The 16,668-nt window shown below is 44.4% G+C and overlaps 1 protein-coding gene across 2 annotated transcripts in view; it reads left to right on the top strand.

The window, feature by feature from the left end:
• Positions 1-16,668, top strand: part of ASTN2 (astrotactin 2) — a 1,024,651-nt gene that overhangs the window by 607,597 nt on the left and 400,386 nt on the right. For both annotated transcript variants that reach the window (XM_040241692.1, XM_040241685.1), the window contains exon 11: positions 5,544-5,694. In XM_040241692.1, the coding sequence (XP_040097626.1) occupies positions 5,544-5,694 (151 nt within the window). The remainder of the gene's footprint in view (positions 1-5,543; positions 5,695-16,668) is intronic.

Here is a 16,668-nt window from a genome sequence, read left to right as displayed (position 1 = left end):
TCAGCAGTGGCCACAGGACTGGAAAAGGTCCGTTTTCATTCCAATCCCAAAGAAAGGCAATGCCAAAGAATGCTCAAACTACCGCACAATTGCACTCATCTCACATGCTAGTAAAGTAATGCTCAAAATTCTCCAAGCCAGGCTTCAGCAATACGTGAACCGTGAACTCCCTGATGTTCAAGCTGGTTTTAGAAAAGGCAGAGGAACCAGAGATCAAATTGCCGACATCTGCTGGATCATGGAAAAAGCAAGAGAGTTCCAGAAAAACATCTATTTCTGCTTTATTGACTATGCCAAAGCCTTTGACTGTGTGGATCACAAGAAACTGTGGAAAATTCTGAAAGAGATGGGAATACCAGACCACCTAACCTGCCTCTTGAGAAATCTGTATGCAGGTCAGGAAGCAACAGTTAGAACTGGCCATGGAACAACAGACTGGTTCCAAATAGGAAAAGGAGTACGTCAATGCTGTATTTTGTCACCCTGCTTATTTAACTTCTATGCAGAGTACATCATGAGAAATGCTGGACTGGAAGAAACACAAGCTGGAATCAAGATTGCCAGGAGAAATATCAATCACCTCAGATATGCAGATGACACCACCCTTATGGCAGAAAGTGAAGAGGAGCTAAAAAGCCTTTTGATAAAAGTGAAAGAGGAGAGTGAAAAAGTTGGCTTAAAGCTCAACATTCAGAAAACGAAGATCATGGCATCTGGTCCCATCACTTCATGGGAAATAGATGGGGAAACAGTAGCAACATTGTCAGACTTTGTTTTTTGGCTCCAAAATCACTGCAGATGGTGACTGCAGCCATGAAATTAAAAGACGCTTACTCCTTGGAAGAAAAGTTATGACCAACCTAGATAGTGTATTCAAAAGCAGAGACATTACTTTGCCAACTAAGGTCCATCTAGTCAAGGCTATGGTTTTTCCTGTGGTCCTGTATGGATGTGAGAGTTGGACTGTGAAGAAGGCTGAGTGCCGAAGAATTGATGCTTTTGAACTGTGGTGTTGGAGAAGACTCTTGAGACTCCCTTGGACTGGAAGGAGATCCAACCAGTCCATTCTGAAGGAGATCAACCATGGGATTTCTTTGGAAGGAATGATGCTGAAGCTGAAACTCCAGTACTTTGGCCACCTCATGCGAAGAGTTGACTCATTGGAAAAGACTCTGATGCTGGGAGGGGTTGGGGGCAGGAGAGAAGGGGACGACAGAGGATGAGATGGCTGGATGGCATCACGGACTCGATGGACGTGGAGTCTGAGTGAACTCCAGGAGTTGGTGATGGACAGGGAGGCCTGGCGTGCTGCAATTCATGGGGTCGCAAAGAGTCGGACATGACTGAGCAACTGAACTGAACTGAATTTCTTTCCGGGATTCCCAACTCTTTCTGTGATTCAGAAGTGGGAGTCTCCCAAGTGTTTGAGTTCAGGGACTGTTCATTGCCTCCCTCCATCCGCCTGCCACCTTGACCTCACTCTGTACAAAGTTAGGAAGTGATAGATAAGCTGGTGGCTCTCCTCCTTGCTTTTTCTTCTTTGGCTCTCTACTGTAGCCCTGAGCATGAGGAATTTAGGGTGGGAACCCAGAGTTGGGGTTAGGCAGGGGAGTGTCCTCTTTGGACATAATCTTTTTTTTTTTAATTAATTAATTAATTTATTTATTTTTATTTATTTTTTTATTTTACTTTACAATTCTGTATTGATTTTGATAAAACTACTGAATTGTGGTGGTTATATCCATGCCTTTGGGTAGTTTCTTTGTTTCCTTTGCAAAACATCTGCTGAGCACAAGTTCTTACCAGGCTGTGTGTGCTGGGAGCTAAAGAGGAGTGATTCCATATCACTGATGAGAGGTATTTGTGCTTTTGTGCTATACAGTAGGTCCTTGTTCGTTATCCATTTTAAATATAACAATGTGCAGCCTGGATTGGGGAGTAGTTTGCGGAGAGAATGAATAACGTATATGTACACCTGAGTCCCTTTGCTGGCCACATGAAGGTATCACAGCCTCGTTAATCAGCTGTGTCGAACTGTTTGCTATCCCATGGACTGCAGTCCATGGAATTCTCCAGGCTAGAACACTGGGGTGGGTGGGTAGCCTTTCCCTTCTCCAGGGGATCTTCCCAACTGAGAGATCGAACCCAGGTCTCCCACATTGCAGGCGGATTCTTTATCAGCTGAGCCACAAGGGAAGTCCAGCTGTACTCCAATATAAAATAAAACATTAAAAAAAATAAATAAAGAGGGATGACTAAGCCTTGGGGCCTTTCACTCAAGAAGCTTATAGTCTCTTTGGGAAACTATGGAGTTGGTGATGAAGATCAATAAAATAATAGATTTAAACAATGGACTCAAAGTGAAAAGGAATCGATTCTGTTTGTGGGATGTAGAGAAGGTTTCACAAAGGAGGTCACGGTGAGCTCACTGGACGTGAGGACTTTGCCCAGTGTCACTGCTGGAATCCTAGTACCTAGAACAGTCCCCGGTACATAGTAAGCACTCAGTAAACATGTATAATGTAAGGATGGATGAATGGATGAATGGATTCAAATGGTTTCAAGGGTTCTTAGGATTCTGTGGGGGAGAAAAGTTGGAGCTGAGCATCCCAGGCAGAAGAGCGTGGTCGAGGATTCAGGAAGGTAACGGCACGCCCTGCACTCAGAGCCCCTCTGCCGGGCTCACCCGCCCATCCTCTGGGATGTGGTCGAAACTCACATCTCTGTCTCTCACTGGGCATCACCTCAGCCGCAAGGAGCTGCCTCTTCCAAGGACACTGCGTCCACGTGGCAGCCGGTGATGTGGTGATGCAGAGGCCTGGGTCCCTTGCCTCCTTTCAGGGCATCTTTAAAGGACTGCTGCAGCTTCAGAGCTCCCCTCAGGACCACCTGAGGCTGCAGATCCACGTGGCCTCAACCACATGGTGGGACAGCCTCCCTCTGCCCAGTGATGCCTTGCTGGCTTCCTGTATCCCAAGAGGGTTCCTCGACAACCCTCCTGTAAGCAGCACTCTGTTTCAGGATCTGTTTTCAGGGAACCTGGCCTCAGATGGTGTGTTTAGGGAATGAGAAGGAAGCTGTGGCTATGGAATGGAGACTCTGAGGGCAAAGTGAAATGTAGCCAGACAGGTAGGCAGGAACGTGATTAAGAAGGACGTTGAATGCCAATGAAACTAATTTAGATTTTCTTCTGTAAATAATGGAGACCTATTGATCCATGGGGTATCTAGGTAGAGCTGGAATTTCCCAGGTTCACTGGCAGTCAGGATGAAAGATGGAACAGAAGGGGATAAGGTTGGAGTCAGGGAAGAAGCTGGGAGACTGAAACCTGGAGCTCAAGCCTGAGGAGAGGAAGGTTGGAAGAAAGGGTGAAGGGTGTGGTCCAGAGACATCACTAGGGGTGCTCACTGGCCCCCTCGTACAACACATGCGTACCCTGGTACCTCCCCTCTTTCTTAGTTCTGAATTCCATGAGATATACATCTTGGAAGAATATGGTGCCTCTTCTTACTGCCTGTGGTGACCCCTTAATAAAACCTCCTGCAAATAAAACCTCCTCCTAACCCTAACCCTAATAATGCACCATAGATCAGCCAGGTCTAGGATATTCCTTATTTGGGGGCCCTTTTTCCAGAAAGCAGCATCCAGAAACTTTCATTTTTTATCTCTTCTCAAATAGAATTTTGGAAGATTCATGGACTGTGGTACCTAGTCTTATTCTCAGAGAAGGCAATGGCACCCCACTCCAGTACTCTTGCCTGGAAAATCCCATGGACAGAGGACCCTGGTAGGCTGCAGTCCGTGGGGTCGCTGAGGGTTGGACGTGACTGAGTGACTTCATTTCACTTTTCACTTTCATGCATTGGAGAAGGAAATGGCAACCCACTCCAGTGTTCTTGCCTGGAGCATCCCAGGGACGGGGGAGCCTGGTGGGCTGCTGTCTATGGGGTCACACAGAGTCGGACACGACTGAAGTGACTTAGCAGCAGCAGCAGTCTTATTCTATTGTGAACCTCATTTGGGAGGTTCACTCATGCATTTTGCGTAGAGTCTTCTCATCTTTACAACAGCTGATGCTACTGGTGTTGATGGTGTGATTTGTAGGCAAGAGTCTGAAAAATACAGGTCTATCATACTAGGGTCAGAGACTTCTGTGTTTGTGTCTTGGCTCTCTTGTTTATAGGCTGTGTAATTTGGGGTGAGTGCCACACCTCCCATAGTTTCAATTTATCTCTGAAAAGTTGGAATACTAGGAATGTGCCCATTTTAGGGAGTTGCTATGGGGATATCTGGAATCTGTAGAAACATATATAATGCAAGTTAAGAATTGTGTAGAGGGAAGAACTTCCTCTGTGTACTCAGATGGATCTTGGCACAGACTTTAATTTTGCCATATTGGAGGCTGGCGGCCATCAGCAAAACGCTTCACCTTTCTTTTTCTTCTTTTTTAAATTGAATTATAATTGATTTATAGTATTATGTTAGTTTCAGGAGTACCACAAAGTGATTCAGTTATATATATATTTTTTCAGATTATTTTCCATTATAGATTAATACATGGTAATGATTATAGTCCCCTACACACTATAGTAAATCCTTGTCATTTATTTTATATGCCGTAGTGTGTATCTATTAATATTGTACTCCTAATTTATCCCTACCCCCGCTTTCCCCTCTGGTAACCGTAAGTTTATTTTCTACATCTGTGAGTTTGTTTCTGTTTTGTGAATAAGTTCGTTTGTATTTTTTTTTTTTTTAGATTCCACAAGTGGTATCGTATGATAATATTTGTCTTTCTCTGCTTGACTTACTTCACTAGGTATGACAGTCTCTAGGTCCGTCCATGTTACTATAAAAGGCATTATTTCCTTCTTTTTATCACTGAGTGGTGTTCCGTCATGTGTATATACTGCAACTTTAGTCATCCATCTGCTGATGGAAACCTAGGTTGCTTCCATGTCTTGGCTATTGTAAACAATACCTCTCCTTTCTCAATCACATCACAGTTCACTTATTGGTAAATGGAAATCGTATATCTACTTTCAAAAATTATGAGGGTTATTGAAATAAAGAGTGAAAAGTTCCAAATATATCCCTCTTTATCAAAACGAGACTTCCCTGGTGGCTCAGACGGTAAAGCGTCTGCCTACAATGCAGGAGACCCGGCTCTGATCCCTGGGTGGGGAAGATCCTCTGGAGAAGGAAATGGCAACCCACTCCAGTACTCTTGCCCAGAAAATCCCATGGGAGGAGCCTGGTAGGCCCCAGTCCATGGGGTCGAAAAGAGTCGGACACGACTGAGCGACTTGACTTCACTTTGCTTCACTTTATCAAAACTAAACAACCATCATGTCATATGACAGTATAACCATTGAATTTATTTCTTTTTGTTTTTCTTTATTTTCTTTTTAAATAAGCATTTGTATCATTTTCTCGATTACAAATATGATGAATAGTGATCTCAAAAGTAAGGCACATTAAACTTAGTTTTAACACAGTGATACAGATGTCTCTGAGATTTAACAGCCCCCTTTCTCTCCAAGGGAGGACGCGATGCTGTCCACATACTTCGAAACCATCAACGACCTGCTCTCCTCCTTCGGACCCGTCCGTGACTGCTCTCGGAACAATGGGGGCTGCACTCGCAACTTCAAGTGTGTGTCTGACCGTCAGGTGGACTCCTCGGGATGTGTGGTAAGTGCCCTTGCCCATGAGCACGGTGCTGGCCCGGGTGCCAAGGCTGCTAGCGGGAGGCCTCTTCTGTGACAGGGCAGCTGGTCAAGGTCGTAGCTCCTACCTTTGTGGCCTTCAGTATATCAGGCTGCTGTCCTTGGTTTCCTCATCTGGACAGTGGGATCCCGATCACATGTAACTCCTGTAAGTGTCGGAAGAATGAAATGCGCTATTAGAGCTTTAGTGCCCACTCTTCCGTAGGTCCTTGAGAGCCCCTGGCCTCTGGCTCACTGACACCCTAGCCCTGCCCCTGCCCTACCCCACAGGTACAAAAGCCGCTAAACCACTGCAAGCTCTTACTTGGATTAAGAGTCGGAGGGCATAGTCGGTGAACAGTGAGCTTCTCTCAAGCAGTTATGTTTATAAAACTTGGGAAAACAACTCTGGATAGGATCATGTGTAAAGGCGCTCAGAATGGGAATGAGTTGCCACCTTTGCCCTCCGCAATGTATTGACACTGGGATTTAGCCTTCCAGGAAGTTCACAGTCCATTTGGGAGTGAGGTAGGGTCTGTCCTGTCTCTGTGCAGTCAGTGGGGAACATGTCATCTGTTCGGAAGAGAAGTAGCAGGTGAGATCTAAAGTGTGAGGAAAGCTTCCTGGGGAAGGTGGTGTTGTAATTGGCTTCATATGATGAGTCAGTGTACATTGGGAATAGACTGGGGCTGGGGGAGGCAAAGCCGTGGAGGGGGATGGTGTCCTTGTTTGCACAGAGCTTTAGTTTGAAACGTGCGGTAAAAGCACAGAAGGTATGTGAGCGTCACGGTTGGTCCCAAACTGGATGATCCGTTTTATAGGAATGATCAAGGGTGCTTGTTTAAAATGCACATTCCAGGTACAATGTCCAGGAGAAGGTGAAATGTTACACTAGAAGTTTTGATTCTATAGTGGGGGTTAGGTCCCCAGAGCCTGAATTTGTAACATTGTTAGACTGTATATGTGTGAGAGGTGGGGGTGCCTTAGAAGCTCACTTGGGAAGCACCGTCCTACATGCTGAATGCCTTGGCCTGGCATTCACTGCCTTCCTGGCCTGGCCCCCTCTCCAATCTCTCCATCAGTTTACTTCCTTCTACATGAGAACCAAATGGAGCTAATTTGTTGTTGCTTCTGAACACACTTACCTGTTTAATGCCTCAGAGGCATTGCTCATGCTGTTCTTTCCGCTTCAGTGACTTGCTCCCCTAACAATGTAGCAAACAAGGGGACTTCTTTTGAGATCCATCTCCTTTAGGAAGCCTTTCCCCTCTCCCCAATGGAGAAATAACCCTGCTCTTGTGAGAACCATTACGGTTTTTGTGTATGTTTATGGGTTATATTGGACTTCCCTGGTAACTCAGACAGTAAAGCATGTCTACAATGCGGGAGACCCGGGTTCCATCCCTGGGTCGGGAAGATCCACTGGAGAAGGAAATGGCACCCCACTCCAGTACTATTGCCTGGAAAATCCCATGGACAGAGGAGCCTGGTAGGCTACAGTCCATGGGGTCGCAAAGAGTCAGACATGACTGAGGGACTTCACTTTCCTTTCCTATGGGTTATATCACCTGTGATAATTTATAGTCCAGACTGGCTTTTTTCACGTTTGAAAGTGAAAGTGAAAGTCGCTCAGTCGTGTCTGACTCTTTGCGACCCCATGGACTATACAGTCCATGGAGTTCTCCAGGCCAGAATACTGGAGTGGGTAGCCTTTCCCTTCTCCAGGGTATCTTCCCAACCCAGGGATCGAACCCAGGTCTCCCGCATTGCAGGCTGATTCTTTACCAGCTGAGCTATCCCAATAAGCTGAGGTAGAATCCAGGGAATCTGTTGATTCAGCTTAGCACCCCAATAGTACCCATCTCAGAATATAAGAAGAAAGAGGGCGGGAAGGGAGGAATGAGACCACGGATGAAAATTCCCGCTCTGAACTAGATTCTTTGAAAGAGACCAAGGGAATGGAATACACAGTCAGCTCTTAAGGCACCTACATAGCCTCTAGGCAGATAGATGAGGGCCAGGAAACCCATACAGAGAAGCTTCTAGAGGATGAGATAGTGCAATAAAACTATTGCAGACTCAAAGATCAAGAGGTCTTCAGAAGCCAATGGGCAATGGAGATTCTATTGATTAGAATTTTTAGAATTATAGGTGATAGAAACTCAATATAAACTACTTTAGGCAGAAAGAGGCAATGTATTGACTCACGTGGAAGTCCAGTCAACAGGACTGAGGGGCTCAGACAGTGTCCCTGGGATCCCGCTGTGCTCAGCTCTGCTCTCCGGACCACGCCACTCTGCAGCCGGCCACACCTTCTCTACAGGGAGTCCCGCAGGATGCCAGCATCACTTTCCTCCTCTTGTTGCTGTTTAGTCACTAGGTCATGTCCAATTCCTGAGACCCCATGGACCACAGCATACCAGGCCTGCCTTAAGCCAGCTTGAGAGGTTGGTCAAATTCCTGTCCATTGCGTGGGTGATGCTGTCCAACCATCTCACCTGCTGCTCTGCTTTTCTATTTTCACCTTCAGTCTTTCCCAGCATCATGGCCTTTTCCAATGAATTGGATCTTCACATCCGGTGCCCAAAGCATTGGTGCCCAGGTTCAGCATCAGTCCTTCCAATGAATACTCAGGGTCCATCTCCTTTATGAGTGACTAGTTTGATCTCCTTGCAGTCCAAGAACCTTCCCCAGTACCACAGTTCTCTTTCCTTGTCCCTCCAACTAAGGTCACAGAATTCCATCTGATTGGATCAGCTTGTTTCTCATGCCCCTCCCTGTACCAGTCACTGTGGCTGGAAGGACTAGACTCATCCCAGAACCTGGGATGTGCGGCAACAGGAAGAGAGCGTGTGGATGCTGGGTGGGTATGCATAAGCGGCTGTCCATATCAGAGTATTTGCAAACCAGCCCTCCATGCTGCATTTGGAAGATTGAAGCCCGGTGAGAGAGAGGAGTGTTTGCTCAAGTGTTAGAGCTGATCATGAACTCCTTATTGAAGTCAGATCATGAACTCCTTATTGCCAAATTCAGACTTAAATGAAGAAAGTAGGGAAAACCACTAGACCCTTCAGGTATGACCGAAATCAAATCCCTTACGATTATACAGTGGAAGTCAGAAATAGTTTTAAGGGACTAGATCTTATAGAAAGAGTGCCTGAAGAACTATGGACAGAGGTTCATGACATTGTACAAGAGACAGGGATCAAGACCATCCTCAAGAAAAAGAAATGCAAAAAAGCAAAATGGCTGTCTGAGGAGGCCTTACAAATGGCTGTGAAAAGAAGAGAAGTGAAAAGCAAAGGAGGAAAGGAAAGATATAAGCATCTGAATGCAGAGTTCCAAAGAATAGCAAGGAGAGATAAGAAAGCCTTCCTCAGCGATCAATGCAAAGAAATAGAGGAAAACAACAGAATGGGAAAGACTAGAGATCTCTTCAAGAAAATTAGAGATACCAAGGGAACATTTCATGCAAAGATGGGCTCAATAAAGGACAGAAATGGTATGGACCTAACAGAAGCAGAAGATATTAAGAAGAAGTGGCAAGAATACATGGAAGAACTGTACAAAAAAGATCTTCATCACCCAGATAATCATGATGATGTGATCACTAATCTAGAGCCAGACATCTGGAATGTGAAGTCAAGTGGGCCTTAGAAAGCATCACTATGAACAAAGCTAGTGGAGGTGATGGAATTCCAGTGGAGCTGTTTCAAATCCTGAAAGATGATGCTGTGAAAGTGCTGCACTCAATATGCCAGCAAATTTGGAAAACTCAGCAGTGGCCACAGGAATGGAAAAGGTCCATTTTCATTCCAATCCCAAAGAAAGGCAATGCCAAAGAATGCTCAAACTACCGCACAATTGCACTCATCTCACACGCTAGTAAAGTAATGCTCAAAATTCTCCAAGCCAGGCTTCAGCAATACATGAACCATGAACTTTCTAAAACCAAATGTTCAAGCTGGTTTTAGAAAAGGCGAGGAACCAGAGATCAAATTGCCAACACCCGCTGGATCATGGAAAAAGCAAGAGAGTTCCAGAAAAACATCTATTTCTGCTTTATTGACTATGCCACAGCCTTTGACTGTGTGGATCACAATAAACTATGGAAAATTCTGAAAGATGTAGAAATACCAGACCATCTGACCAGCCTCTTGAAAAATCTGTATGCAGGTCAAGTTAGCACTGGACATGGAACAACAGACTGGTTCCAAATAGGAAAAGGAGTACATCAAGGCTGTATATTGTCTCCCTGCTTATTTAACTTACATGCAGAGTACATTGTGCGAAATGCTGGGCTGGATGAAGCACTAACTGGAATCAAGATTGCTGGGAGAAATATCAATCACCTCAGATATGCAGATGACACCACCCTGATGACAGAAAGTGAAGAGGAACTAAAGAGCCTCTTGATGAAAGTGAAACAGGAGAGTGAAAAAGTTGGCTTAATGCTTAACATTCAGAAAATGAAGATCATGGCATCCAGTCCCATCACTTCATGGGAAATAGATGGGGAAACATGGAAACAGTGGCTGACTTTATTTTTTGCGGGGGGGTGGGGGGTGATCCAAAATCACTGCAGATGGTGATTGCAGCCATGAAATTAAAAGACACTTACTCCTTGGAAGGAAAGTTATGACCAACCTAAATAGCATATTAAAAAGCAGAGACATTACTTTGCCGACTAAGGTTCATCTAGTCAAGGCTATGGTTTTTTCAGTAGTCATGTATGGATGTGAGAGTTGAACTATAAAAAAAGCTGAGTGCAGAAGAATTGATGCTTTTGAACTATGGTGTTGAAGAAGACTCTTGAGAGTCCCTTGGACTGCAAGGAAATCCAACCAATCCATCCTAAAGGATATTATGAGTCCTGGGTGTTCATTGGAAGGACTGATGTTGAAGCTGAAACTGCAATCCTTTGACCACCTGATGTGAAGAACTGACTCATTTGAAAAGACCCTGATGCTGGGAAAGATTGAAGGCAGGAGGAGAAGGGGACGACAGAGGATGAGACGGCTGGATGGCATCACCGACTCAATGGACATGGGTTTGGGTAAACTCCGGGAGTTACTGATGGACAGGGAGGCCTGGCGTGCTGCAGTCCACGGTGTCACAGAGAATCAGACTTGACTGAGCAAGTGGACTAGAGCTGCTCAGTGGATAAAAAAAAATTAAAAAAACATGTTCTAAATGATCCATGTTGTCTCCAAAACATGAGTCTGATCTCTCTGAAAGGATTAAGTTGTCTCTCCTTATTTCATCAATTCTCTTTCCTGAAATAATTAAGCTCCTTCTTGAGGATCGATGTCCCTAAGGAATGAAACCTCATAAATGCAGAGATCTCTGTGTGTGTCTGTGTGTATCTGTATCTGTAGGCAGGAACTATCTCTGTTCCCCTCTCATTAATGCAATCTGGACAAGTAAGAGGAGACTGAGAAAGAACATCCATTCCCTGGAGCTTAAGAGAAATTTCAACAGTCTGATGAGGTTGTCAGTGACCTTCCTCTATAGATTAAGAATCTAATGTTAAAGCTGTAACTTCAGAGCTCAACGGATGGAAGGCAAGCTCTTCTCCATGACTTCAGAACAGACAGGGAAATACCCACTGGTACACCGAAATTAAAAATCTCTCATTTCTCTGCAGACGCTCCATAATGCTGGGAAAGGTAAATCTTTATTGTAGCCCATCTTCTAAGAAACTTATTCTGGCAAAAACAAATAATATCTTATATTTTTAGAACACTTTAGCGTTCTCAAGGCATGTCTACATTCGATGACTCATTCGTCTTCACAACAGACCTCGCGGGCCTGTTGCTCACGTGTGAGAAGCAGAGTGACTTTCCAAGGTTTTACCACAAGGTGGCAGGATGGAGACCCCAAAACTGGATTGCTTCCCTGTGGCTGAGAAGAGATGAAGAGACCTTGGACCTTGGAGAGAAGACTGGCCTGGGTGAAGTGGGTTAAGCCCTGACTTGGTCAGTTTCAAGTTTTAGAATCTGTGTTGACTTGATTAGCTTTCAGTTGTTAAGTTTTCCAAAAGGAACAATAGCTCTTGAACTCGTAGGTTTTCTGAAAAATCAAAGAATGTAACTGGAAATGATCTGAGATTTACAGAGTACCATTTCTGTGTGAGATGGGGAGGCCACCGCTACTGATGTATTGAGTGTTCTCCAGCACCACAGTTCAAAAGCATCAATTCTTTGGTGCTCAGCCTTCTTTCTGGTCTAACTCTCACATCCGTACATGACTACTGGAAAAACCATAGCTTTGACAATACAGACCACAGGAGCACTGTGTATTTAATTTTCTATAATGGTCCTACAGCTGGATTTTATTTATTTGCTGGTCTGCCCAATGGCAGCGGAAACTCTGTTCTAGGCAGTTTAGATGCTCTGTGTCTCGCTTCTGAACATCTCAGTTCAAGGAGGCTGATGCACTTCCAAGGCACAGCCGTGAAGGGATGCTTGATGCTGGACTAACTCCATTCTAGTCCCCGCTGTCTCATCTGGCCCTTCTCCATCACTCTCCTTCCTTTCTGACCTACGGCAGGACTTCCCTGTTCCACCCAGTTTATAGGTGTGTGGCCCATCCTGGTATCTGCTGGCATGTTCTCTTCATCTCCACCACTCAGCATTTGAGGTCAGTTGGTGCCAAACATCAGAGACATTCCACAGCCTACTGAGGGTGTGAGGAATGTCCAGTAGCTCTTCGGCCCAACCCTGCGGACCTCAGAGTCTGAAGCTGGCTGAAGATATCTTGATCCAGACAGACCATGAAGGCCTTTGTAGATGGCAGATTTTATGCCAGGAAGAGCATGCAACCATATTTACCATCCACCAGACATTGGCAGATGAGACACAGGCACCTTTGCCTTTACATCTCTCAGATCCACCTGACTTTCTACAGCCCACATCCTCTCTAACCTCTCATGTCATTAGCCTGGCGAGAACAAAGCACAGGGTCCCTTTACAAGATCCTCTTGTTTAATACTCAACATTCCCCTCTTTGTTGTTGTTCAATTGCTAAGTCATATCCTGTTCTTTGTGACCCCATGGATTGCAGCACACCAGGCTTCCTTGTCCTTCACTATCTTCCAGAGTTTGCTCAAATTCATGTCCACTGGGTTGATGATTCCATCCCACCACCTCATCCTCTTTTGCCCTCTTTTCCTCCTGACTTCAGTCTTTCCCATGGGTCTTTTCCAATTATTCAACTCTTTGCATCAGGTGACCAAAGTATTGGAGCTTCAGCTTCAGCATCAGTTCTTCCCATGAACATTCATGATTGATTTCCTTTAGGGTTGACTGGTTTGATCTCCTTGCAGTCCAAGGGACTCTCAAGAGTCTTCTCTAGCACCAAAAGCATCAAATTTTTGGCACTCAGTCTAATTTATAGTTCAACTCTCACATCCCTACATGACTACTTGAACAACCATAGCTTTGACTATACGGATCTTTGTCAGCAACATGATGTCTTTACTTTTTGAATATGCTGTCTACATTCCTCTCTTCTTCCACTTCAAATAGTCTTTATGGCTAGAAGGGAGGCCACTTCTCTAAGAGATTATAGATTCTTCTGCTTATTTTATATATATATTCTAATTAGACCTTAAATTTCTGAAGTACATATTAGAAAAAAATGCCTTCTCTTGCTTGGCATTCTCGTTCTGCTGTGCTCATCTTCTTCTGGGATAATGTAGTCCTTAGGTGTGCAGCTGCCAAATTGGGGAGGGTCATAGGATGTTGGGGGGCTTCCCTTATAGCTCGGTAAGTAAAGATTCCACCTGCAATGGAGGAGACCCCGGTTCAATTCCAGGGTCAGGAAGATTCGCTACAGAAGGGATAGGCTACCCACTCCAATATTCTTGGGCTTCCCTTGGGGCTCAGCTGGTAAAGAATCAGCCTGCAATGCAAGAGACCCTGGTTTGATCCCTGGGTTGGGAATATCCCCTGGAGAAGGGAAAGGCTACCCACTCCAGTATTCTGGCCTGGAGAATTCCATGGACTGTATAGTCCATAGGGTCATGAAGAGTTGGACACGACCGAGCCACTTTCACTTTCATAGGATGTGTCGAAGGCAGAAGGATGCCTGCTTTCTACTACCTAGATCCTGTGAATATGTTATCTTATATGACAGAGGAGAATTGTATTCACTTATGAGATTAGTTGCTAATAAGCTAAATTTTGAAGAGAGGGACTGACTATTTGGGGTTATTAGGACAAGCCCAATATAATCAGTGTCCTTAAATGTGGAAGGAGAAGGCAGCAGAGAGATGCGGCATTACCGGCTTTGAAGATGTAGGAAGAGACTTGTTGCTGGTATTCAGTCGCTAAGTCATATCCAACTCTATGGCGCCCTGGACCACAGCATGCCAGCTTCTCCTGTCCTTCATTGTCTTCCAGAGTTTGCTCAGATGCATGTCCATTGAGGTGGAGGAAGGGGTTAGAGTGAAGGAAAGTCTCTGGAAGTTGGATGAGGCAAGGAAATGGACTCCCCCTCGCCTGCCACCTAATCTAGAAAAGGAATGTAGCCTTGTTGAGACCTTGAATTTAACCCAGTGACCTTTTTTTTTTTTTTTTTGTACCTCTGGCCTATAGAACTGCAATTTATTATCTATAAAATTGTGTTTTATAAACTGCCAAGTCATGGTAATTATACCATCAATAGAACACTAATGCAGATGAATAATAATATGGGAAGGGAGGCTAATCCCAGAGATGATCTATGAAAAATTATCCTGTTATTTTGAGTTTCAGTTATTTCCAAGGAGGCCCTCACCTCTTGATCAGGGATGGAGAAAGTAGCAATGAATGAAGCATCAGAAGAGGGAGGGAGGGAATACTGTGTTCTTCTTCAGTGTGCTAAAGAGTGGGGAAAAAAATGTTATCTATTAGAAGTGGTCTAAATATGACAAACAGAATGATGTCAGCAGGACGCAGTTTGAAAAGTAAGCTATGGTTCCATTTATCCTGTGTGGCAGCATAAACGTTGCAAAATTTTAATCAAGATAGAGGGCAAAACCAGAGAAACTGTAAGCACTTAATCATGATATCCTGTGGAGGATGTTCCCACCATCTCTGAATAGCTGCTGCCCCCTGAAGCTTTTCACGCCTGCTCTTCCCTTGTGTTATCCTAGGTTTCTCAGCTCCAGAAGGGAACTTTTATTGGAGTCAACCCCAGACAATCCAGTGATCAAAATGTATCTTCCTCAGCCCCTTTATAAATGTCAGCCTATAGCTCATCTTCATTGTTACAATTTTCTGCTGTTGTGTAACAATCTTAATGTGCAGCAATTTGGATGGAGCTAGAGTTTGTCATACCGAGTGAAGTAGGTCAGACAAAGAAAGACAAATATCATATGATATCATTTATATGTGGGACATTAAAAAATGATACAGATGAACTTATTTACAAAACGGAAACAGACTCACAGACTTAGAAAACAAACTTTTGGTTATCAAAGGGAAAAGGTATGTAGGAAGGCTAAATTAGGAGTTTGGGCTTAATGTATACACACAACTATATGTAAAAACATAACAAAGATCTACTGTATAGCACAGGGATCTCTACTCAGACATATATATATCCCAGATGGCATAGTAAAGCAAAGTTATATGTATATGTATATATATATACTCTGTGTGTATATATATATATACTCACTTTGCTATACAAATAACTTTGTGGTACACCTGAAAATAACACATTATAAGTCAACTATAACATAAAATAAAAATTTTTGAAAAAGTTTTATTGAATAATGGTTATTTTGCATATAAGCTATAGTTCATTTTTAATGTATGGCTTTAAGAAAATCATATTTGATTGTTGGAGCATGTTAGCAATTTGAAACATTAGTTACAATAAAAAGAAAGAATGAGTTAAGAAACAGCCGCCACAACTCTGGCTTGAAACAACCAGTTTGCTTTGCTCGCAGTGTCCTGGCTCAGGAAGGGGAAGCACTCGGCTGGGTGATTCTCTCTGACCTACAGCAGGTGGCTGGAATCTGGGGTTGGAGAATGAGCGCCCAGAGGCCCTCCTCACCTCCCCGGTGCTGGGGCTGATTCCTCCTGGTTCTGTTAGACCTCAGCTGGGTCTTTGTCCAGAGTGCTTGCCCATGGTGTCTCTATCTGGCTTGGACTTCTCAGGCCACAGAGGCTGGATTTGCAAAGTTTGTTGTTATTGTTGTTCAGTTGCTAAGTCTTGTCTGACTCTTTGTAACCCAATAGACTGCAGCACACCAGGCATCTCTGGCCTCCACTATCCCCCAGAAGTTGCTCAGACTCATGTCCATTGAGTCGGTGATGCTATCTGACCATCTTATCCTCTGCTGCCTCCTTCTCCTTTTGCCTTCAATCTTTCCCAGCATCAGGATCTTTTCCAGTGAGTTGGCTCTTTGCATCAGGTAGCCAAAGGGTTGGAGCTTCAGCATCCATCTTTCCAATGAATATTCAAGGTTGGTTTTCTTTAGGATTGACTGGTTTGATCTCCTTGCAGTCCAAGGGACTCTCAAGAGCCTTCTCCAGCACCCCAGTTTGCAAACACCTTAAGATAAGTGCTCCGAGAGCTTATGCAGAAGCTGTGGGTCTTCTTAACACCTAACCTTAGAAGTCCCAGAACATCATTTCTACCACAATCTATTGGTCAAACAGGTCATTGATTTCAGCCCAAATTCAAGAGGCGGGAACTGGACTGCACTTGTTCATGAGATGAGTAGCCAAGAACGTGTGGCCTTCTTCAGCCTACCCATTTTCCTGACCAGGAAGGGGCACCCTGGAGATCTTTCAACCAAGCCAGAGCCTCTCCCCCCATACAGACAGAAAAACAAAGGTCTAGAAAGATGTGGGAATCACTCAAGCTCATGTAGAGAAGCAGTGATAAGAATCAAGATTTGATCCCAGACCTCTTCCATGTAATTGTAGGTTCCTACAGTCAAGTCTTTTAGCACCATCTTTGC

Source organism: Oryx dammah, unplaced genomic scaffold (genome assembly GCF_014754425.2).
Source record: "Oryx dammah isolate SB20612 unplaced genomic scaffold, SCBI_Odam_1.1 HiC_scaffold_1, whole genome shotgun sequence".
NCBI classification, from domain to species: Eukaryota; Metazoa; Chordata; class Mammalia; order Artiodactyla; family Bovidae; genus Oryx; species Oryx dammah.
This window is presented reverse-complemented; position numbering and strand designations above follow the sequence as displayed.